The sequence below is a fragment of the Mustela nigripes genome, chromosome 14 (genome assembly GCF_022355385.1).
Source record: "Mustela nigripes isolate SB6536 chromosome 14, MUSNIG.SB6536, whole genome shotgun sequence".
NCBI lineage: Eukaryota > Metazoa > Chordata > Mammalia > Carnivora > Mustelidae > Mustela > Mustela nigripes.
The window spans coordinates 65721549-65745111 of record NC_081570.1 but is presented as its reverse complement, the minus strand read 5'-3'; the positions used below and the strand labels follow the sequence as shown (position 1 = coordinate 65745111).

At 36.3% G+C, this 23563-nt stretch overlaps 1 protein-coding gene across 1 annotated transcript in view; it reads left to right on the top strand.

Annotated features, from left to right (window-relative positions):
• The window catches only part of ADGRL4 (adhesion G protein-coupled receptor L4), a 116422-nt gene extending 103933 nt beyond the window's left edge, over positions 1-12489 (top strand). The window contains exons 14-16 of the mRNA XM_059375217.1: positions 8756-8847; positions 10172-10340; positions 11083-12489. Coding sequence (XP_059231200.1) covers positions 8756-8847; positions 10172-10340; positions 11083-11145 — 324 coding nt within the window. The 3' untranslated portion in view covers positions 11146-12489. The remainder of the gene's footprint in view (positions 1-8755; positions 8848-10171; positions 10341-11082) is intronic.
• Positions 12490-23563: the final 11074 nt, after the last annotated feature.

The following is a 23563-nucleotide window of genomic DNA, read 5'->3' as shown; positions in this document are numbered from 1 at the left end:
AAAGCACTGTTATCTTCTAAAGTATAAACCTGAAAGTATTATACTGAGAATGCTGTTAATATCTCAGATGTTCTGAGGATACTGTTGGATGCTGTTGTCTGATCACATTTAGAAACTGTTTAGGTTATTTATTTATATTTATTATGTTTTCAGATTGTTTCAGCTGTTTCAGCATGTTTCACATTACTCTTTTTTTTTTTTTTTAAGATTTTATTTATTTATCAGAGAGAGAGAGAGGGAGAGAGAGCAAGCACAGGCAGACAGAATGGCAGGCAGAGGCAGAGGGAGAAGCAGGCTCCCTGCCAAGCAAGGAGCCCAATGTGGGACTCGATCCCAGGATGCTGGGATCATGACCTGAGCCGAAGGCAGCTGCTTAACCAACTGAGCCACCCAGGCGTCCCTCACATTACTCTTAATATCTTCCTCCTAGCATTAGAGACGGCACTCCTCTCTCTCTCTGCTCTCCTCTCTTCTGGGCCAAGCGTGAATAACCTGAGCTGAGGAGTAGCTCTTAGGTCTGTAGACACTCCCCAGGCTGCTGGACCCTGAGCCTCAGGAATGTGAATGGAATAAGATGAGGCTCATGATGTTTGGAAAAAGATGCTTCCTAGCTGCGTCATGTAGATGTCCGTGGGGGCAAACTGACTCCACTCCACGATTCTGACAACAGGTCAACAAATACCATGGTGTCATAATTTTGGAGAGTTTGCACTAAATTTATAGTAATGCAATTTCACATCTAAGCTTTGGAAATTTTAATTCTAGTTATTAGTTTATTAACAAAAGTTTTTTGGATGTTTTTTTGAGGTGGGGGTTTGTTGTTTTTGTTTTTGTTTTTGTTTTTTAACAGAGGCTGGTCTAATCCATTGCCTTCCAGCATAGCTTCACGATGCACACCAAGGGGTTTCTAAGGGGAAGGAGTCCTGCCTAGCCTGGGTGTATTTGTTACTGGTCTCAAACCTTTGATATGTGCTTTCATGCACTATACACTATTAGGATGTTTTGTCAGTCTCTGCACACACACACATGTCCAGGTTCCACACCAATTGCAGCATCTGATCTCTTCCTTTGAGATCTCTTTTCAAACTGTCATATGTGGAGAGGGTGATGTCCTTGGGGTTTTCTCCTAAGAAGACAGTGTCCTCAGATTACAAAAAGGCTCAGATGTGAAAATAATTTGAAAACTATGACGTTTTGGTTACCATACAAAACACAGGATGCCCAAGTAATTTGAATGTCAGATAAACAGCAAATCAGTTTTTAAGTTTGCCCCATATATTGTGTGGGAGATACTTAGAGTCAAAAGTTAGTTACTGTCTATCTGAATTTAAATGTAACTGGCAACCTGTATTTTTACTTGTTAATGAAGCAACCCTACAAGAAGGGCCTATAAAGGTGTGCATTATACAGAGGAAAATGTGACAGGTCCTTGAAAGTCCAAACTGTGTTTATGACTTACTGAAGAGCCAGTCCTATACTAGTTATAATTTGTGATTTCTTTAAAAGACACAGAAACAGAATCCACAAATAAGTTTTTAAATGATCAATTACGCACCAAATATCTAGAATGTCAATAATAAATATGAGTTACTAAAAAATTAGGTTTTCTTTTAAACTAGATTTTAAGTTTTTATTTAAAATATAAGAAACACTAATTATAGGGTATTTCATATATATATATATATAAATACAATTTATATTTTATATTTACATGTCTTTTACTTTGCATTAGTTTTCTGTTGCTATCATAACAAATTATCACAAATTTGGTGGCTTATAACAACAAATCTGTAATTTCACAGTTCTGGCAGTCAGAAGTCTGGGTACAGTGTGGTTTAGCTGTCTCTTCTGCTTCGAATCTCAGTAGGCTAAAATTAAGGCCATTCTGGAGTCTCCAGGGGAGAATTTGTTTCCACACTTATTTAGGTTGTTGGCCAAATTTAGTGCCATGCAATTTATTTCCTTGCTGGCTGTTGGACAGGGGTCAGTCTCAATTTGTAGGGGCCTCCCGTATTTCCTGCCTGACCTGATGACCCCCTTTGTCTTCAGTTCTCTCTGGCCTCCCCTTCTGCCTCCTCCTCTTTAGTACCTCACTGCTGTGGTTCTCTTTCATTTCTAAGGGCTCACATCTCACATTGGGCCCAACAGAATAATCCAAAATAACTTCTTTATCTTCAAGTCCATAACCTTATTCTATCTGCACCATTCCTTTTGCTGTATTCACAGGTTCCACATTTTACTTGTGCCTGTTTTCTTGGAAGAGGGACTTTTTTTGCTCAGCACATACCCCACTTTTTCTGATACTCTATGGGATTAGCTTGTAAGTAAGGCATTTAAGGATGTGATTCCAATTGAGAACAGTAGAAGAAAATCAGAATGAAGACAAAACTCAACTTGATTCCAATGTCAGTAGTAGATATTTTTCTTTAATTAAGAGATGATATCTTTTCACTTTAAAAGCTTCAGCTGAAAACTACTGAGCCATCTCTGCAGGGATCTAGGGATTGAGAATGGGTCACTGTTGGTGGGGGGCAGGGGAGTAATGCCCTCTTGGTAGGCTAGGAGAAATCCACCCTTTGTCCATGGCAGAAGAGGATTAACTAGGCCAGTTAATCTAAAGGTAATGAAACTATTTGAAAGGACATAGTATTTGTGATCATGACGCATTCTTAAATGAACCAGACTCCATTTGATATATGTGAAAAATTAAAGCATGGGTCTAAAAGTGCTGTAAGAGAAATTTTCTCATTCTTTTTGGTGAGATCTGACATCAGCATATAGATGGCTTCATCAATTATTGAGAAAAAGACTAAGAAAAGAAAAATGACTGATTGGGATGATTCATTTTGAAGTCTGAAATTGAAGCCCTTGGGTCGAATGTACCTGTAGGTCTAAATCTTTCAGAATTAGCTCCTGCTCTCTCTCCAGCTTATCTATTTAAATTTCTTGTTTTAAAAAATAAGGCACTTAAAAATTTTTAATGCACTCTGTCAAACATCAGAAAATGTGTGCCAGACTTTGAAGCAACTGCATCTATCAATGAAGGTAAGAAACAGATCTCTGTATAGATAAATATTCCTTAAGATGAACCCAGGGGAAGGATTTTAAATTTAAAATACTAGTTTCTCTCAAGGGTTAAGTTTTCACAACTTGAATGATTTTTTTTTTTTCTACACAGCTGTTTTCATTCTCTGGATACTCAAGTGCAACAGTGAATTTCAGAGTTCTCATGTTTGCCACTAACCTTCTTGTCTTGCTTATTCCTAGAAAAGTATTAAGGACTCCTAATCGACAAGCTTAATCTTTTCTTTTTTTTTCAAATTGAAACAAAAATGATAACGAATGACTTCGTTAATTTGCAAGTCATTAATTAGCCCCTGTGCTTTCATGGCACTAATATTTAGAGATAAATAATAAGGGAACTACAGCTGATAAAATCGGCACACATAGCTAAATATTAATAAGCAAAAGTGTGAATCATTTTAAAGGCACCATTTCCTTAATTAAGGTTCATATTAATGAGGTTTCTTGTATTTGAAAGAAAAGCTCAAGTGTTCAAGTCAGTTATCCCCAAGGTAGTCTTGCCAGTAAACACAATGCTAGTAGAAGCTTTCCAATTATTTAACGTAAAATGCACATATTTCTCTAGCCTCAAAGTCATGACTTCTGGAATAATTGCAAACCATTTATTATCAGAAATACTTTTTAATTCTGTATAATCTTGTTTTGAGCTTCTGTTTTTATCTTATCTTAGACTATTTGTAGTTAGTTCATATAATATCCCCTCCAGAAAATACTTGTCCATATCATATAAAATGCAGAGTTTCAACTTAATTCCCACCTCTGAGTAAATAAAGTCATGTGCCTTTGGGTGATACTGATTATTCAAGGTTTTTCACTCTATATAAAGAAGGGTTTAAAGTAGCTTATGTATTTATAGATAGAGAGAATACAGGTAGTGTAAAAGCTGCAAATACAAGTGTTTCCGGTTACCCTAAATTTGCTGGATATTATGATGTTGCATTTGGCTCTGAGTTTTATTAAAGAAAAGAACTATTCTGACACTTGCTAAAATGGTAAGGAAGACTTTTTTCAGGACTACTGTGATAGGTGTCAAAACTATTACAATAGGTGAGAGAAATTCAGCTCAACTCTGAATACAATAAAGCCAGCTGGGGATTTACAGACCAGGATCAGTTTGTGTGGTGTGGGGAGGGGAATGAGTGGAAAATTACTAAGAGCGGATGGCAAGGGTTGTGAGAATTCTTGCTAAATTTACTTTAACAGGACTCTTGCTGAGAGGCAGGCCAGTGTGATCAGATATCAAGGGTGGGGGATGAGGAACTTAATTAGATATTGAAAATGACTGGATATCAAGAGTGGTAGGTTTCTCTCTAAGCTGACTTAGCAAGATGCTTGCTAAAACTGAATTCTTCAAGGAAGGGCACTGAAGCCCAAGGTTGAGGCTGACTATAGTTTGGTCAAGGAGAATTTTTTTTCTCCCATGTTCCAATGATTCAGGCAAGGAAAGATCATGTTTGCATATAGAATTTGCACTGTCCAAAACAATAACTGTCCAAAACAGGTGCCCCATCATCTGGGGTACCTGGGTGGCTCAGTGGGTTAAAGCCTCTGCCTTCGACTCAGGTCATGATCCCAGGATCCTGGGATCGAGCCCCGCATCAGGCTCTCTGCTCAGCGGGGAGCCTGCTTCCTCCTCTCTCTCTGCCTGCCTCTCTGCCTACTTGTGTTTTCTGTCTGTCAAATAAATAAATAAAAGTCTTAAAAAAAAAAAAAAAAAAGAATACCATCATCATCTCTATTGCCATAGAATTGAACTCAGCTCTGATTTTATCATTTGGGTTTCGGTTTTTAATAAACATACAGCAGGAGGCAAGTATGTAGATAAGGTGGCATTTAAACAGAGATGGTGAGGGAATGGCCTTGGGAATATGGAGAGCCCTAGGGCTTGCTGGTGGGCTGGAGGAAGGACAGAGAATCCAATGTGAACGTAGTGACGTAGTGACGTAGTGACGTAACCAAAGGAGAGAGAAGTAGGACTAGAGAGAAGAAGCATAGTGAGAACAAAATCATTTCTGACCCAGAGGTCATCATGCGATCTTTAGGTTTAACTCTGAGTGCTGTGGGAAGCCATTGGAGGGTTCTGAATAGAGACATGGTCTGACTTACATTTTAAAGGGATCCATCTGACTGCTGTAACGAGTACAGATAGTAGGAGGGCAAAGATGGAAGCAGAGAGACCAATTAGCAGTTTTGCAATAGCTCAGGTGAGGCGCAATGTGGCTTCTCCCGGGATAGGCACTGTGAAGACAGTAAGTGGTAGTCCTCTTCTGAGAATGTTTTAAAGGTGGAGGTGAAGGGTTTCTGATGAATGAGGCTGATCTGCTAGGAGGATGAGATAGCTTTTATTTATTTATTTTTTTTTGAGGTGGGAAAAATTGAAGCAAAAATAAGTTCTTTAGGGGGAAGAACAGCAGCTGATTTTTTGGATTTTTTGACACGTTCAATTCCTGATGCCTATTAGACTTAGTGAAGCAGTCAGATAGGGTGTAAGGGTAATATTTTGAGCCTTTAGGTCTGATCACCCAAGAAGTGACTGTGCAGAGATAGGTCCAATGACTGATGATATACTGAGTAATCACTTACTTTCTCTGGGGTTGCTCTCCTTTGGCTTTACTGGTCATTAGAGGCTGGCTTAGAAATCACATGTGAGGGTGTCATTTCCTGTGTTCTTTTGCTCTTTGCAAACAATCCCTGGGCACTTATTGAATAGTGTTTGACTTGCCGATTGACTGGTCATCTCTTCCATATATATATATATATATATATATATATATATATATATATATATAATTATTTTTTCATCCCATTTCCTTAAGTGCCTTAAGGAAAAGGCTCAAGTATGTAAGTTCTTGAATGAAAGAATAAATTAAAATCCTTTGCATTTGAGAGAAAATCCAAGTAATATTCTCATTCCTGTCTATTTCACTCACCTCTTCTCATACTACCTCTCCCTTTGTTGCCCCCACCCTGGCTACTTTTGCTAATTCCTTCAAGATCTGCACTGTCCTCAATTCTCTCAAGCCTCGTGGATCCTTTGATCTGCTAATCCATTATAATTTATCGGGTCTTGGTTTAAATACTAAATCCTAAGAGAAGCACCTCCTGAACCCTTCTAACCCACCCTTATTTTGTCTATTCAAATAATCCAAATTTGTGACTTGATAACATTTATCACAGTTTGTAGATTTGTAAGTATTTATGTCAACGTTTACTATATATTTTCTTAATAATTTTATGAGAACAAAAGATAATGCCTCTTGTGTTCATTAATAGATACCCACTCCTTACTACTATACCAGAGAATTGGACCCTTTATAAAATGTTTAGAATACATATAAGAAGCTTCATATATTTATATTAGTACCAATGAATATGGATAATAAAATCAATATATCTGTGATTTTTTATTACATAGAACCATAACACCTTTTTGATAAAAGTATTTTAATCTGTTTCTCTTATAATGTGGAAAGTATGAGATTATGGAGTAAGTCTCCTACTTGTCCAACAGCACCTGGTTTTTATAAGAATGTAAACATTCTTTCTCCCTATTGTACAGAAAAATGTACTTTCCAGAACTGTATCACCCGTAGGGAATGTTCCATTGCTGCTCTTCGCTATTTTAGCTTATGATGTGGAACAGCATTTCAAATGTTTATGGACTTCTGAGAAGACACAGCAGTATGAACAACTATTTTTCAAACCTGTTTTATTGAAGAGTATAAGAAAATTTAATATTACAGTCAGTCACATGGAAAAATTATGCATCTAGAGAACAATTTTTTTGTTACAGTTATCTCATAATTCTTACTGAGATAACAAATTCAATATAAATACTTCATTAAAATTATTTGCAAATGTTCAAACCAATAATTTGACATATATTTTTCATAGTAACCAACTTTAATACTTTTATTATTTTAAAATATATATATATACCTATTTATAAAATTAAATAAAATTGTTGTTTCCAAATTTATTTAAAGAAGCTGTAGCTATAAAAACCTAGAATATACTATGTATTCTCCTTTCATAAGTAAAAACTCCTTATAAAATTAAATATTAAATTATAATTTCAGTTAGTTACTTGAGCCTAAGATAAGGTGAAACTATCAATTCAATCACTTTTAATATACTTTCTCTCCCCTCGGCAATTGCTGAAGTCTTTCCTTTGTATGGAAGAATTACTGTAATTAGAATTAATTAATCATATCATTCAAGTGATGGACATTTGAAAGCAGGAAGAAGGGAATAGACCCTTATCCCTTTAAGATTTTCTCTCAAGGACTTCTCCATGGAGAAGTGACAACATGAAATTATCTGACCCGTTCTTTCATACTGCTTTTTAAATAGTAATTAGTAAATTTTTTTTTTTAAGGATTTTATTTTATTTATTTGACAGACAGAAATCACAAGTAGGCAGAGAGACAGGCAGAGAGAGAGGAGGAAGCAGGCTCCCTGCTGAGCAGAGAGCCTGATGCGGGGCTCGATCCCAGGATCCTGGGATCATGACCTGAGTCGAAGGCAGAGGCTTTAACCCACTGAGCCACCCAGGCGCACCCAGTAATTAATAAATTTTGAGAAGCTACATAAAACTCCTTAAAATACAGAAGGAAAAAAACAATTTTTTTTAACTATAAGCTTTTGAAATACTAGTGTAAGAATTAGGTAAAAATTAAATTATTGCACTTTGCTATTATTGCAAAATGGCTTTGGAAAAAATCTATTTGGATTAATAAAATATTCAATAAAAGATCAATCTACAAATTTTTATAATATTTGATATTAATTATTAGTATGCTCAGATTAAATAAATATACATTTAAAATATACTTTTGACTTAATCTTCTGGCACTACAAATATGAGTTTAGGTTTTCCAAAAATATAGGAAAAGAGGAGACTTTTCATAATGCAGTCACTTTAAAAAAAGTGGAAATTGTATGTACTTTACTTAGCCCATAATAAGAAATATAAATACTAGAATGATAAATGTTTAATAAAAAGTATATACCGTCAAACAAACATTTATTTCAGTGATTAATATTTTGAAAGTTTCTGAGGTTCAATCTAGGGAAAGGAAATCTGAGCATAAATATTAGGAGACACAGCTAGGTGAACCATACAAAAGAAAGTACACTCAAAACACTTTCTAGGAATAGAAATTGAAGGTGTTTGGTTGGATTTTCTAATTTCTCTGAATATTCTTTTTCCAGTTTAATTTTTTAAAGGTTGACACAATTATCACTAACACTTCTCCTCGAAGCAACATATAATTTAATGAACAAAATTTGATTTTTCAAATGTTCACAAAGTTTTTCAAACCAACATTTAACTTAATAAGTCTATGAATCTGTAATTGGCAGCCGATGATAGTCATCAATCTGTAGACGTGATCGTACATCTGAAGAAGTTTCTGGAACAGGGTGTTTAAAATATCTGGCAAATTGTACTACCATTTGTACTAACAATTTTCAGTGCTATCATAAAGATCAGCCACAGATTTGCTTCCTGAAATCTACCAGAGGGTTTGTACTTAATAATATACATAAAAATCCCACTGTTTTCTAGTTTCTATCTTATTTTAAATCTTTTGTATTTATTTACTTCCTTCATATGTATCTAATTGACTATGAAAACTATCTCTTCTTTGAAATTCATTTATTTCCTCAGGTTAATCTCTTGGCTTTTGGATTTATCATATACAAAGTTTTTCGTCACACTGCAGGGTTGAAACCAGAAGTTAGTTGCTATGAGAACATAAGGTAAAGGTCTCTTTAACTCTATTTCTTAAGTAGTTAAAAGCTTTGGTAACTTAAGGCACAAATAATTCTTGAAAGGACTGTTTTTAAAATTATTTTTATACTTTCTTATGCCATATCTAAAATACTTATTGTTAAATAGCATTTAATATATTTAATAAGATTGTAATCACCACAGATTAAATGGTAAGTAAAGCAATCTTTTCCAACATAATCCCCTTTGAAAGAAAAGATGATGGTTGTGATTTAGGGCAAAAATAGGCCTTAGTGATTTTCTTTGGAAAACATTCCTCGGAGCTTAGTAACTGTGTTTCTTTCTTGTGACTCCTCTTTTGCATGTTGCCATGATTTTTCCTTCAACCCTCTCTTTAAAACTGATTTATTGAGACCTTGAAAATGGTTTGTTCAGGAAAAACTGAAGTGTACTATAGGGAACATTAGAAACCACTAACGTTTGTGTTGCTTGGAAACACTCCTGTAGTTTCAATACCTCGCACAAGATTTATAGTTCGGATTTAGCAAATGTTTGATCGATTACTTTCTTTTATCCCTCACATTCATAGCTTCATGTAGTGTGATGGTTTTAATAAAGTTGAAAATGACTCATTTTCTGAGGTACACTGCTTAAACATCTTCTGCAGTATGGAATGATTAGACGAAGAATGAGAAAATAATCATTCGTTGCCTCATTTTCAAAGCAGTGTCCTCAGTGACCAGGAGCGAATATTGCTTGACCAAAGTCATAGGCAATAAGTTGAAAATACATGTTTCTTAAAAATTTTTAAGAAAACAGTATTCTGATATGAATTTATTTTGAGGTAACTGTATTGCAACAGTGAAAAAAAATCTAGTTTTATCTCTTATCCTTTCTTGTCTAAACCTGAAAGGAAAGCAGAAGTTTCCTTTGATGTCGTGTACACGTACTGACCCAAGTCCACGTGGTATAATTTCCAAGGTTTCTTAGGGAAAATACCTCCTAACAGATATATGTCTTATCTTCAGGAATTATTGCAACATTTGATTTGAAATCAAAGCACATACACTGCAGTACAACAGATAAAAATATTTTAGGATTAAGGAAATTCCTTGAAAAGTACCATATTTTAATAAATTTGCTTTCATTTTGGATGCACATCCCCACCCCGGGGCAGTAACATACCCAGAAGCCCATCTCCTGAAGCTAGAATAATTTGTCAGTTTCAAAATCCCTTGTGGTCTTTGTAGATTTCTTCATTATACCAACAACTCTTTTCTCACATAATTGGAGTTTAGGGGTGTGTTGAATATATGGGATGTTCTTAACTGAAACATTTCAATTATATTCTAGGTCTTGTGCAAGGGGAGCCCTTGCTCTCCTATTCCTTCTTGGCACCACCTGGATCTTTGGGGTCCTCCATGTTGTGCACGCATCAGTAGTAACAGCTTACCTCTTCACTGTCAGCAATGCCTTCCAAGGGATGTTCATTTTCTTATTCCTGTGTGTCTTATCTAGAAAAGTAAGCAGTTTTATTTTATATTTGTTCATTTGTTTGTTTTTTTAATTTTGGCCAACCCTACAGCATATTCATGTAGCATCAGTTACCAAATTGATAAAAACTCTTATTCTCATGGATTTATGGTGAGTCCTTCTGTAGTCTCAATGCAGTATACTTTAGTATCAAAGTAATCAGATCCCCTAGCTTTTCATATGGAAATAGGCTTTCAAACAAAACTTGTTTTTAGGAATATAAACATAACATCTATTAATTTGAGCATATTCTGACAGATGATGAGAAAACAATACTTTTGAATCAGCATGGATGGGACTGGAGGAGATTATGCTGAGTGCAATAAATCAAGCAGAGTCAATTATCATATGGTTTCACTTACTAGTGGAGCATAAGGAATAACATGGAGGACACTAGGAGAAGGAAAGGAAAAGTGAATTGGGAGAAATCAGAGGGGAAGACGAACCATGAGAGACTGTGGAGTCTGAGAAACAAACTGAGGGTTTTGGAGGGGAGAGGAGTGGGGGATGGGTGAGCCTAGTGGTGGGTATTAAGGAGGGCACGTAGTGCATGGAGCACTGGGTGTGGTGCATGAACAATGAATCTTGGAACACTGAAAAAATTAAATTAAATTTAAAAAAAGAAAATACTTTTGAAAACCAAATATAACAATTAATGTGATTTGAAAATAATTTGATGCGGTTGTTGCAATTAAATTTAACATTTCCTTTTTTTCTTTCTTTTTTTTTAGATCCAAGAAGAATACTATAGATTGTTCAAAAATGTCCCTTGTTGTTTCGGATGCTTAAGATAAAAAGAGAGAACTATGGATAATTGCCACACATAAAAAAGCCAGGCTGTGGATGGCCAATGTATAAAAATGACTTGAACCAATTGTCCAGTTATTAATTACTAGATAATCAACTATTTTAAATCAGTTTTTCTGTTTACAGTGTAGGAACTGCAGATAAGATACCGTACTTATGTACCATATACCTAGAGTTTGCTCTTCTCCACGACATAGTTATGTCAAAATAGTATTACAGATATATGAAAAGTAATTGGTTTCTCAGGAGTGATATCACTGCGCCCGAGGAAAGGTTTTCTTTCTAGCACAAGAAATATATGAATGTCCTGAAGGAAACCACTAGCTTGATATTTTTGTGACTCATGTTGCTTTTGAAACTAGTCTCCTATCACCTTGGTAATGAGCTCTGTTACAGAAAGTGGAATATGAGAGAATGAAGGGGCAGAATGTAAAGCAGGAAAAAGGAAATGGCTATTATAACAATGAGTAAACTTGTTTTTTTGTAAAATAAATGAGAAATTATAGGTAAAATAATTCAATGAACACATCTTACCATTGTGTGAATTGTTCTGAACTTAAATTTCTATCAAAACAACTTAGATTTATATTTGTTATATCCATTTCTTTCCTAATTTTCTAAAGAAGACACAAAAGTTCATAAATGAAATGACAATTATGTTCTGTTTTTTAGGTTAACATTATGAGGTATATGCTGTTTTATACTTATTTCATGGATTATGACTTCATATTCTTAATCAGTTATACATAAATGTTTCAAATTAGAATATTGTTCATGGCTGTAAATGTAAAAATAGTGTATATAAAGCTCAAGAATTCTGGCCTATAATCTTTCAGTTAGTGAAAAATATTGTTATCTCATTAGGCTAGTATATTTGATTTCTTTATTTCTTTTAATTTTAGAAAAGTTATAGCTCACATCACAATATTCCCTTTTAACTTACTATTTTTAAAAGGGCATTGTAAATATGAAAGTATTCAGAAAGTGAATTGCTATTTTTTTTCTGTTCAGAAAAGTACACATTTAAAAATGTTATTTATAACAAAGAAATCACTGAGAACTGTAGAAATGGTCACAGTGGATCTATTTTCTGACAGTTTTCTACTATCTATTAAAGCATATCTGCTTAAATGTATGGCTTCTATCTATCCCCAAATCTTCTCATTAGAATGTAGAAGCAGTTATTTTATTTCAAAAATATGTAATTGTCTGCACGTACCTGTAGAAGTTTGCCAATACACTAAATGTTGTGATTTTAAATTAATTTCTCCGGCTGTTAAAATGAAGTCTGTCAAAACTTGCTCTAACAAATAAAATGTTATCTAAATGAATACAGCTACTGCTCTGCTGAGACGTTTTCTCAAGAAAGATGAGCTACCTGACAATATGTCTTACACATCTTTAGAGACTCCATGATAAATTTTCATTATATCTTCTGATCTCTCATACACTAAGCCTATGACCCATTATTATTATTGTCATTATAGAACAGTGTTATAAGAATGTGATATTGAGGGGTGCCTGGGTGGCTCAGTGGGTTAAAGCCTCTGCCTTCGGCTTAGGTCATGGTCACAGGGTCCTGGGATTGAGTTCCGTATCAGTCTCTCTGCTCAGCAGGGAGCCTGCTTCCCCCTTTCTCTCTGCCTGCCTCTCTTCCTGCTTGTGATCGCTCTCTCTGTCAAATAAATAAATAAAATCTTTTAAAAAAAAGTGTTATTGAAAAACTAATCTGCTTAATTGATATATACAAATGATGTATGGTAGGCAGAATAACACCTCTCCCTACACTTCCACACCCTACTCTTCAGCATCTGTAACCACTATTGTTAGGCTACATAAAGAGGTTGGTTACATTAGGGGTTGCTAATCAGCTGACCATGACATGTGGAGATTATCCTGGATTATCTGGGCAGATCCAAGGTCATCACAAAGGAACTTACAGATGAAGAGGGGAGGGAGGGAGGGAGAAAAGGGAACATATCAGGGTGATACAGCCTGAGACATTTTGACCAGTCTTTTCTGGCTTTGAAGACAGAAGCAGTCCACAAGCCAAGGAATGCTGGCAGCTTCTAGAAGCTGGAAAAGGCCAGGAATTTTTCCTTAGAGCCTCTAAAAGAAAGTCGGCCATGCTGATACTTTTATTTTGGCCCAGGAAGACCTATTTTGAACTTCTAACTTTTGGACTGTCAGATTAATAAATGTATATCATCTAAAGCCACCAAATTTGTTGATAATTTTTCATAAGCTTATTGATAATTTTTTATAATTATAGCTACCATAGAAAATATTATGGAAATATGTAATAGCATCTTTAGAGATAAACAACTACTCATACCATTAGGGCAAACCTTAACTCTGGATATCATTGGCCAGAGCTTGTATTCTTTAGCATGCAGTTCATAACCTTCTTGGGAGCCTCCTGGGTATATTCTGAAAATGTCCCCCATGTGTGGAGGACAGGGAGAGGCCAGGGAGGTGGCAGGTTCAAAGCAAGAAAATGTGTCTTATGAGATTTGTCTTGGATGGCCACAAATGAGTAGATCTCCGCACTCACCCACCAAATCTTAAGTCTATATAGAGGCCCTACCTGGATTTAGCCACATGTACCATCCAGATAATCTCAACACCACATTCCTATCTCAAGGCTGCAATGTTGGGGCAGCTTCTGGAAGCAGTGAAGACAAGCAGTACACACATTCCAAGGACTGTGAAGAGGTGAGGAGCCTCCAATTTCTGAGGTTTAGTTTGCGAATCAACCAGATGTCAAGTCTTCTTGATACCCTCCTCCAGTAATGGATTTCAGATCTTCTCATATCTGCATACCTCCCTCAGTTTTCACCTTTTCCCTGTGAACATGTCTTCCATTCCACTAAACTGTTTCTCTTTCTCAAAACTTACCATGGTTTACCAAACTCCCAATTCCTGGAATTTCCTTCTTGTTACCCTCATTACCCTGACAAACATTTAGCCACCCCTAATGTGTCTTTCTCTATGAAGCCTTCCTGGACTCACACAGGAATTAATCACTTCCATGTCTGTGTCACCATTTTATCTGCACTTAACCTATTTTTTAACATTCGTCACTAAGTATTGCAATTATTTAGGCCATTCTCAGGATATTCTTTATACCTAGTTTTATTCATTAATGACAGTTACCTTTTCTCTTTTTTGTTTCCGAATTAATCTTACTGCTTTCTGCTGCCTTCTGATCATGCGACTGATAGGAGAGTCCAGACCTTCTGAACAGCCTGGCTTTTGCTTTAGGTATTCCACACTGGAAACCCATTCAGTGAACTGGATTTCTCAAGGAAAGCCCTCTGTGCTTGTCTCTGTTAGGGAGTTCAGTGTAAGAGATGACCTAGCAATCTCCATCTGGTGAAGTATAGCACACAGAGGAATTAGGCTACCACTGTAGCCTCTGACTGCAACTCAGTTTTTCCAGGAAAGACCTTTGAGGATTTGTAAGGAGCTTAGAAAACCACTAATAAAGTAGTGATTTATTTTCCATGTGGCTGTTATTCCTTATGTACGGCTCACTTCCTTATTTGATCGGGAGACAAATATTAGGATTTTAGGCTCAATCTCCTCCAACCCTAAAACGAATCACAAATTCTGTTATATTAATTTATAAACTCGTTTTTTCTTGATAAATAAATAGGGATGAGAAGAGATTATAGGCTCTCAAGAGATCCAATCAAAGAATTCAATACTTTAAGGTTGGCCTCAAACAATGAGAAGGATGGATACCAAAGAAGTATAAGATAAACTCCCTGTAAAAACTTCCTGTTGGGGCGTCTGGGTGGCTCAGTGGGTTAAGCCACTGCCTTCGGCTCAAGTCATGATCTCAGGGTCCTGAGATCGAGTCCTGCATCAGGCTCTCTGCTCAGCAGGGAGCCTGCTTCCCTCTCTCTCTCTCTGCCTGCCTCTCTGTCTAGTGATTTCCCTCTTTCAAATAAATAAATAAAATCTTGAAAAAAAATTTTCCTATTAACTGGACATAATAATCCCCTAATTAAAAAAAAAGTGTTGCTTGATTGATTACACTGTGAAAATATATTTACAGGCAGTATGAATATATAAAAATATATTTACACAAAATATAATAATTAGAAAAAGTATTTAAAAATCTATCAGCAAATACTCCACATCTGCATGCTAGGAATAATCAACAACGGTACTTACTAATTTGATAACATCATTTCTTCAGTCCCTTTTAATTCAATGCCACTGCCCTAAAACTAGACAATAACTCTGCATTTCTTGATTTTCTACGCACTCAATTTAACTTATCATACCTATCTTCGATGCCTTACACAGTAGGAGTCTTTTCTATATATTAACATCATTCTCTAATTTCTCCAACATAAAATCTTTGAAGAAGACATAAATTATGGATCCAGAAAAAGTACCCATTGTTCAGGTGTTTCCTTTACCTGGAAAGTCTTCTCCCATGCAAATTCTACCCATCATTCAAAACCTCCCTCTACGAAGCTTCTCTGATCAATTTGGTCCTTACTATTTCCCCAACCTACCACAGCTATAGCATAGAGAGAGTATACAAGATAACACAGCACTTAGTAGGAGTCATTGTAAAATTGTCAGGCAGTGTTCAAACTTAAAACTTTTAGGGTTTTGATTACATATATATGAGAAATAAATTAGAAAAGGCATTTAAAGGAGGGGGGAGAAGATTATTTCCTGAAAGTTGACAGAGATTTCAATTATTACATTACATGATTTCATTTAATCCTCACAGTAACATATGCAATTCTATCCTCATTTTTCAGTGTGAAATACATGCAACGTCACACGGCTAGAAAATTGCAAAGTCAGTGTTCAAAGTGAAAGCCCCAGTTCCTTGTGCTCCCCCATGGGAACTCAGGGACTGGCTCACACCTCAGATAGGAAGTTCTACCATTCCATGGCCACAAACTCATATAGTAGGAGGACAGTATTCCTATTTATAATTATGTTCTCTTGGGAACGACATGCTTTTTTAACATGGGATGTTGACAGGTCTTTTCTACATGCATATACAATATGAAATACATGCATATCACATGATTTAAGATATAATGTTTGTTTTCTTTTCTCTTTGCTTGGTTGCCATCTCTTGCACATTTATTTCTCTTGTCCTGATTCACATCCTCAGCTAGGCAATTCATTTTAATTACCTGTTATGTATTCTTCATACTGTTCTTCCTGTTTATGTTCTCATGTTCAAATCATTAATAGATTACATTATAAACACCTCTTTCCTACCTGTTTTTTTCTCACTTGGAAAGCTGAAAGATATAGCTCACTCGTTCTTTTTAGTGGAGTAGTATTCCATATTGGGGATGGACCATAATTTGCATAGCTGATATGCAATTTAGATTAATGCAGTAATATACACTAGAAGACTTCAGTATCTTTCACTAGGAAAGATACCGTGTGCCATATAGCTCGGTTTTATTGTCAGAAATACCAAATGCTATCTTTTTCCTATGTTCCTATGGTACACATGGGTTCATGCTGAGAAGACAAAACACTATAACTTACCTTTCTTTGATGTAGAGCTTTCTTGTTACTTCTTGAAAGTATCCAGGGAAGCCATACCATGGATTTGAGATCCACAAGTCTTGAGTATTTTAAGTGAAGAGGATTTTAATTATTTACCCGAGACTGAAGGCTGGAGCAAGCATTAAGATCAGTAGGCAAGGGATGCCTGGGTGGCTCAGTCGGTTAAGCCACTGCCTTCAGTTCAGGTCATGACCCCAGGGTCCTGGGATCAAGTCCCGCATTGGGCTCCTTGCTCATTGGGGAGCCTGTTCTCTCTGACTCTGCCTGTCTCTCTGCCTGCTTGAGCTCTCTCTCCCTCTCTGACAAGTATGTAAATAAATAAAATCTTAAAAAAAAAAAAAGATCAGTAGGCAATCTGCAAGTAGAGAACATTTTACTTGGTCTTTCATTCAGATGTTACACATCACAGGCTTGTATGGTAGTTACACTTAACTATAAAATGAGAGGGCTCCTTTAGCTGCAATAGATCTCTTCTGGCGCCCACAAACCATGATTCTAATTCCGACCCCTCACGTGGAGACATGGTAAATAATAAAATCTATAATGTATATTACATTTTAATGCACTCAAAAATAAGGGAAAAAATAATGGGCCTCTTTCCAAATTGTCCTTAAGAAATGTGGATTTGTTTCCTATTGGGCTGCTATTTGTCATATATCAGAATCTAAGGGCCAGGCTGTTCAACCTGAAAATGATTATTTTCTTTCTTTTCCTTAATGTATCAGAAGTGGATCTAAAAGAACCTCCGTATGCAGGAGGGCTAATTATCCTGGCAGTCAGTTAAGCTTTGGAAGTTTTAGGTGATAAGAACAGAGCCCTAAAAAGGACTCCCCGCTACTGCTGCCTGCTGCGAAGAAAGAAACATGTGCTGCCATCCCTGCAAATATTGTTCAAATTACCCGAAAATTCTTCTGGTTTTCTGTGCATCCTGGCTCCTGGAACATGGCACTGTTCTCTTGAGGTCATTTACTCTGTCACTTCCGCCTGCTCGGCAATCATGCCAACTACATCTCTCCCTCAATCTTACGCAGGAGGCTTCTCCGCCAGACCTCATGTGACCTGAGTGGGGAAAGTAATTATTCAAAACAGCCCTGTTGCTTGTTCCTCAAGGGCCATCAAGTTCCTCTGCCAACCACTGAAATGCTCCCTCAATTTGATTCCTTCTCAGATGCTCCTAAAGGAAGGTATCCCTAAACAGCCACCTCTCACATCTTAGGACTTAACTCTCAAAGAAGCAGGACAGTGAAGCAGAGACGGGAACCAGACTCTGCCGTCTGTCAGCTCAGGTCTCCAGGGCTAGAATTCCACCTCTAGCTCTGGTGAGCCGGGATTGCAGGCAAGCTAGGGCCAGCCCTGGCTTTGAAACAGATAATAGTACCTGCCTTATAATGTTGCTGTGAGTATCACATCACTTAATAAACGGAAGATCATTAACTCCATTGCTCAGCGCACAGCAGGTGACATTGAAGGACTAGCTCTTATTGTTCTAACCTGCAGGAATAACTATTGATTGTGGACCTACTGGGTGCCCACAACAGGTCTAGGTAGGTGGTAACATTCACTGGTAAAACTGAACTGATCAAAATAGACCCAAATCTCTTGTACATAATAAGGATGTTCCTGGTATTGATTTATCAGCAAGTTATTTCTCAAACAGCAAGGAAACAATAAAAATAGAAATCAGTAATGATGAAGTCAAACTGTAAGTTTACCATCTCCTTTTCAACCATCTCCCAGATGACCTTCCAGACTCCCATCCTGCCAGATTCACAACTCCTAACCTCAAATGTCATTGCCACGCATGGTGAAGCTTGGTAGGATGGCAGAGAGAATTTCAAGTGCCTCGCATTGTTGACATGTTCTTGGGGCAGAGGTGAGCCCAGGCCCCACACTGCTCCATACATGGAAAATCTCTGCTCCATACATGGAAAATCTCTGCTCCAGCGGAGCTAATGTCTTACAGTTTGATGAAAACAGCTTTCTTGTGCAAAGGTACATTAATATATTTTTATCTAAATATATATACTACTAGCATTTATAGGAACTTGAAAAATGGGATCTCTTTTTTATAAACAGTGCACAGAAGCAAAGATAATTTAGTATTCTTAGATTTTCATATATCCCTTTCAATGAGAGAGATATTTTTATTGGCATTATTTGGGCACTTCATGTTCTTTGTTCAGGACAATTTTGCAGTCATTTCATTTGCTCCTGCTGAACGTAAAACCATAGAAACCATGCTCCTTAAAACACAGTTTTGATTTCTTTAGAGGCAAAAGCAAATGAGCTATTTTAATACTTGAGAAACAAAATAATATAGAAATCTTCAATAGGAAAGGAAAAATATTTTTTAATAAATGTTTGTTATTCGCAGGTAAAATGCATTTGGTTTTACCTATTATTTCTACGATTTCAATGTTCACCATTGTTTCCTAAAAAGAATAAGATGTTTTTGTTATTATATAAGGTGATTTCTAGTTTCTGTATTTAGTAAACCATATTGAAAATTTTTGAGATAAATGAATTAGGAGTTCTATTAGTTAGTAATTTGGGAATCCAGACATTTTGTTTTATCTGTCACCCTCATCTGCATACCTCATTCTGATAAAGAATGCCTTAGAGGTCAGAAACATAGTTCTTTATTCTTCTATGTGCAAAAGTGTAAGACATGTTTAGCATTGTGTGATTTTTTGTTTTTAACCAAGTAGATTTGCATGCAGAGCTTGAATGAGCTGAACACAAAGCCAAACATTTTTCTACTTGTAGAGCTCTCTTTTGTTCACCAAATCTCGATTTCCTTGAGACTAGAAGTATGTTTCCTAGCATGCTTCTGTTTTCTTTATAAAATACAAAAAAGAATAAGTGGATTAATATATATAATTTCTGACTTGGGCATGATGTGAATTTTACACACAGAATTGTGTACATCCAAACTTCTTGAAAAATGAATTTAAGGCACTTTACAGAGATGGATAAAATAGAAACTAGATAGTATAAATGCAAAGCACATACTAGAGTCATGTCAAAGGAAAAACAAGGTTACAGTCATAAAATGGAGGTAAAAACTTTAAGTAGGAGTGCTTTATTCATTCAAGTTCTGTCCTATTACCCGTTGCCATGTAACAACACCACTCCAAAACGTGCCTTTGAAAAACTGATTTATTCTTATTTCTTACATTTCTGTTGGTTGCTTGAGCTCAGTAAGGTAGCTCCCACCCGGGGTTTCTCATGAAACTACAGTCTGATGCCCACTGGGGGCTGCAGCCATCTGACAGGGCTGCCTGCTAAAATCGTGAAAGGGATCATGGACCAAGCCCCCATTCATGGTCTCTCCAAGTCATTTGGGTTTCACATGACATGGGTTCTGAGGTCCATGAGGGAGCATCCCAAAATAAGCATTCCAAAAGACCCTGGTACACACTGAAAGCCTCCTTACTACCCAACCTCTGAAGTCATACAATCTGCTTCTGCCAAAGTAGTCAATCGCCAAGCCCACCCAGATTTAAGGGGTTGAAGAAATGGATCCCCGTTTTAATGGAGGAGTGACAAGGTCACATTGCACAAGAGTATATGGAAATGGAAAATATCATTGAAGTCATTTGGGGAAAATATAATCTGTCATAAGTTTTATGCTCTTGCTAATGTCTGTATATCATAATAATATCCTTACATTAGACAAAAAAATGAATTTCATAGGACCATTTCCTCAAGTGTCCTTGAGTGTAAGCCAATGAAAAATCACACCAAAGAACAATTCAGTAAAAGCAATAAAAACCATAAAAGTTCTAAGTTATATGACCCAGGTAACTATTTTTTGCTATTATGTCTTAATCCAGGGGTAGATTTAAAAATCCATGTCTATATCAGTATTTCCCATACTATATCCTAGTATTCTGGTTAATTGAAATAGGAACTTCTTTTTTTTTTTTTAATAGTACCTTCTTGAAAAAATAAAATAATAAAGGCATTCCATAAGAAAAATTTTTGAAAAACCCCACATAGTTACCCATACCAATACTCAATTTCACCACTGACCCCGAATCAGCCCTTCGATTCTTTTAACATAGAAAATGTTTTCAGAACTATTGCTGTCTAAAAAATAAAAATAAAAAACATACACACAAACCAAAATGCTGACGTTAGTCTAACATAGCTTCGCCATGCCTTTTTAAACTCCAAATACACCAATTAAGATCTGGGAGACCTCAGAGAGAACAGACCACAGAGTGTGGAAGTGATACACTAGAGTTGTCACAGCCTTCTACTGTCACTCACCACAATTATCGACTTTGTCACTTGAGCTGTTCAGAAATACTGAGTAGTGCTCTACCTGAGAATAAACTTTAAGTACCTACTATATATAGAATAATATGCCTTTGTATTCAATCAATCCAGGAATACAATTAGTGTTCTTTTATAAAAACATACAGCAACAACATAAGAGGACTCAGGAGCTTCATTAAGAGGTAAACCAAGGGGCGCCTGGGTGGCTGAGTTGGTTAAGCAACTCAGTAGGTTAAGTGACTGCCTTCAGCTCAGGTCATGATGTCTTGGGATTGAGTTGTGCATCAGGCTCCCTGCTGAGCAGAGAGTCTGCTTCTCCCTATGAGCTTCCCCCTCTCATATTCTCTGTCTCTTATTATCAACCCCCCCCCATAAATAAATAAATAAATAAATAAATAACGTCTTTAAAATAAATAAATAAAAATTTTTAAAAAGAAGAGACAAACCAAGGGAATATGTTACCACAGAATATAAACAAATGATTGGATGACTAAGTGGCCAGAGTTATACCCCGTAAATGTAGCACAGTGAGAACAGCTTAGTTAAAATTCTCAAGCAAGATGAACTTTTACAAATAAAGTTATCTCAGTATTAAAGTCCAGGTTATAGTATAAAATGTAAGGTTAGTATAAAAATCTATGAATGTCTTTCTTTCACTTACTTGATAACTTTCAAAACAGTTTCAAGTTTAGAACATATTTGCAAATATTTAGTTTTTTAAAAAACTACAATTCTAAAATTTGGGTGAACACATTTATGGTTCATAAAATGGCAGGTAAATTATCTTGTATTACTCTTAATATTATTTTAAGTCTAATCCTCATAAGACTAGTAATAGTGTAATGCTTTCTAAATTAACATGAATGAACTAATGTTGCTTAGTTCTATGTCCTAGGCAGTGGATCCCATTTACAGAATAATATTTCTGATCTGAAATAAGGGAAGACAACTAATGAATACAAGAAAAATTAGAAAGGAAAGTTTATAAATGCAAGCGTTTCAAGAGTTTGATATATTTAGTAAGACCAGACTTAAACTAGGTCATATTTTCTCATTCCAAGACAACCTGAGTCAAAAGGCTAGGACCTAAAACAGATTGTCCACTGAAACTAGATTAGATTTTCTCTAGCCTAGATCTAGTTGAGGAACTTTTTCAAGACAAAATGATTCAAAAATGAAATGTGTGCTACCCTTGAGATTAAAGAACTTTCGGGTCCCCACTTCACTGTGACAGTGTACAAAAGGGAAAAGGAAATAATGAAGTTGTGCTTAATGGAAAATGAATTTATGAATTAGTGAGGAAATGAAAAAAGCTTTAAATGAGAGCAGTTTGCAGGGAATCCTCCCCGAAGCTACACAAAATTGAAAGGCATCTACCGAAACTTAAAACTGCATTCAGTGTTATCTTCTAGTCTGCCCTTTTAATGGATGATTTGTATGCAACACTTCCAAGTGAGATGAGAGTATTACAGACTACTGACTCAGACATAATCACCCTATAGACCCAGCAGGGGCAGCCTGAGATAATAGGGGGAGAATGAAAAATCCTGTGTTCAAAAAGTGTTTTTCTCTGAAACCACCCAAGCAATGCAGTCTCTGAGCACACACACATCATCGTGTGGACTTCACAGTAGCTCCCGCCTCTCATTGTTCAAGGGAAAAGAACCACCCCCCAAAATGAGCCTGCTTTCCCTTAGCATTCTGTCTCTGATAAGTTAAATCTCAAAGTAAGTGGTGATTGCCTTTTGGTGGCACTACAGGGGCCAATAGGCTGGAAATGAAGATACAGCTATTTTGGTTTTAGCTCAATTTGTTTTCAAGAGGTGACATTTCAAAAATATTATAAGCTAATGAAAACCAGTGAAGAGAGCTTTATATAGTAACCTAATCACTGGAAAACAGACACACAAAAACATTTTAGAAGCGAAGGATGATAAGCTAACTTTAAGGGATTGTGACCCCAGTTGGAAGAATACATCCATGAAGGAAAGACCATGTGTGGGGCTCCTCTCTTTCCTAGAGTGTTAGCGAGAAACAACAGCCTGTAAAGATGAACGTGTAGTAATATAGAAAGACTTCAACAACTAAAATGCCTAACGACAAAAACTGACCATTTTAAACACCTTCCTTATTTAAAAAAGCTGTGTTACAAAATCCTTAAACATATTATAAAAATCTACTTAGGAAAGGAAAAGGTTATAAGTTCTTTAAAAATTTCAAAGTGTGTATTTTTCAGCACTGGTAATACCATCACTACCATGCATATTTAAATTCTGTTTCATGATATGTAAATTTCATATATATTTTTTATGTGATTTGTAATGAAGAATTAACTTTGCCCAAAGAGAGGTCTGAGCTTTGCCTTCAACTGAAGGCTGATCTCCACGTCTCTGGAATGTCCTGCCTGATAGAAGCTCCTTTGTTGGCTCAGAGACTGGCCACCAGATAGCCCAACAGTGTGATTCATCATGGGAGCTTTGGGGCACACCATATTGGTTCTGAACTCCTGAGGAACTAGAGACCAACAGTCTTAGCTCAGTCTCTGGGAGGGACTCGAGA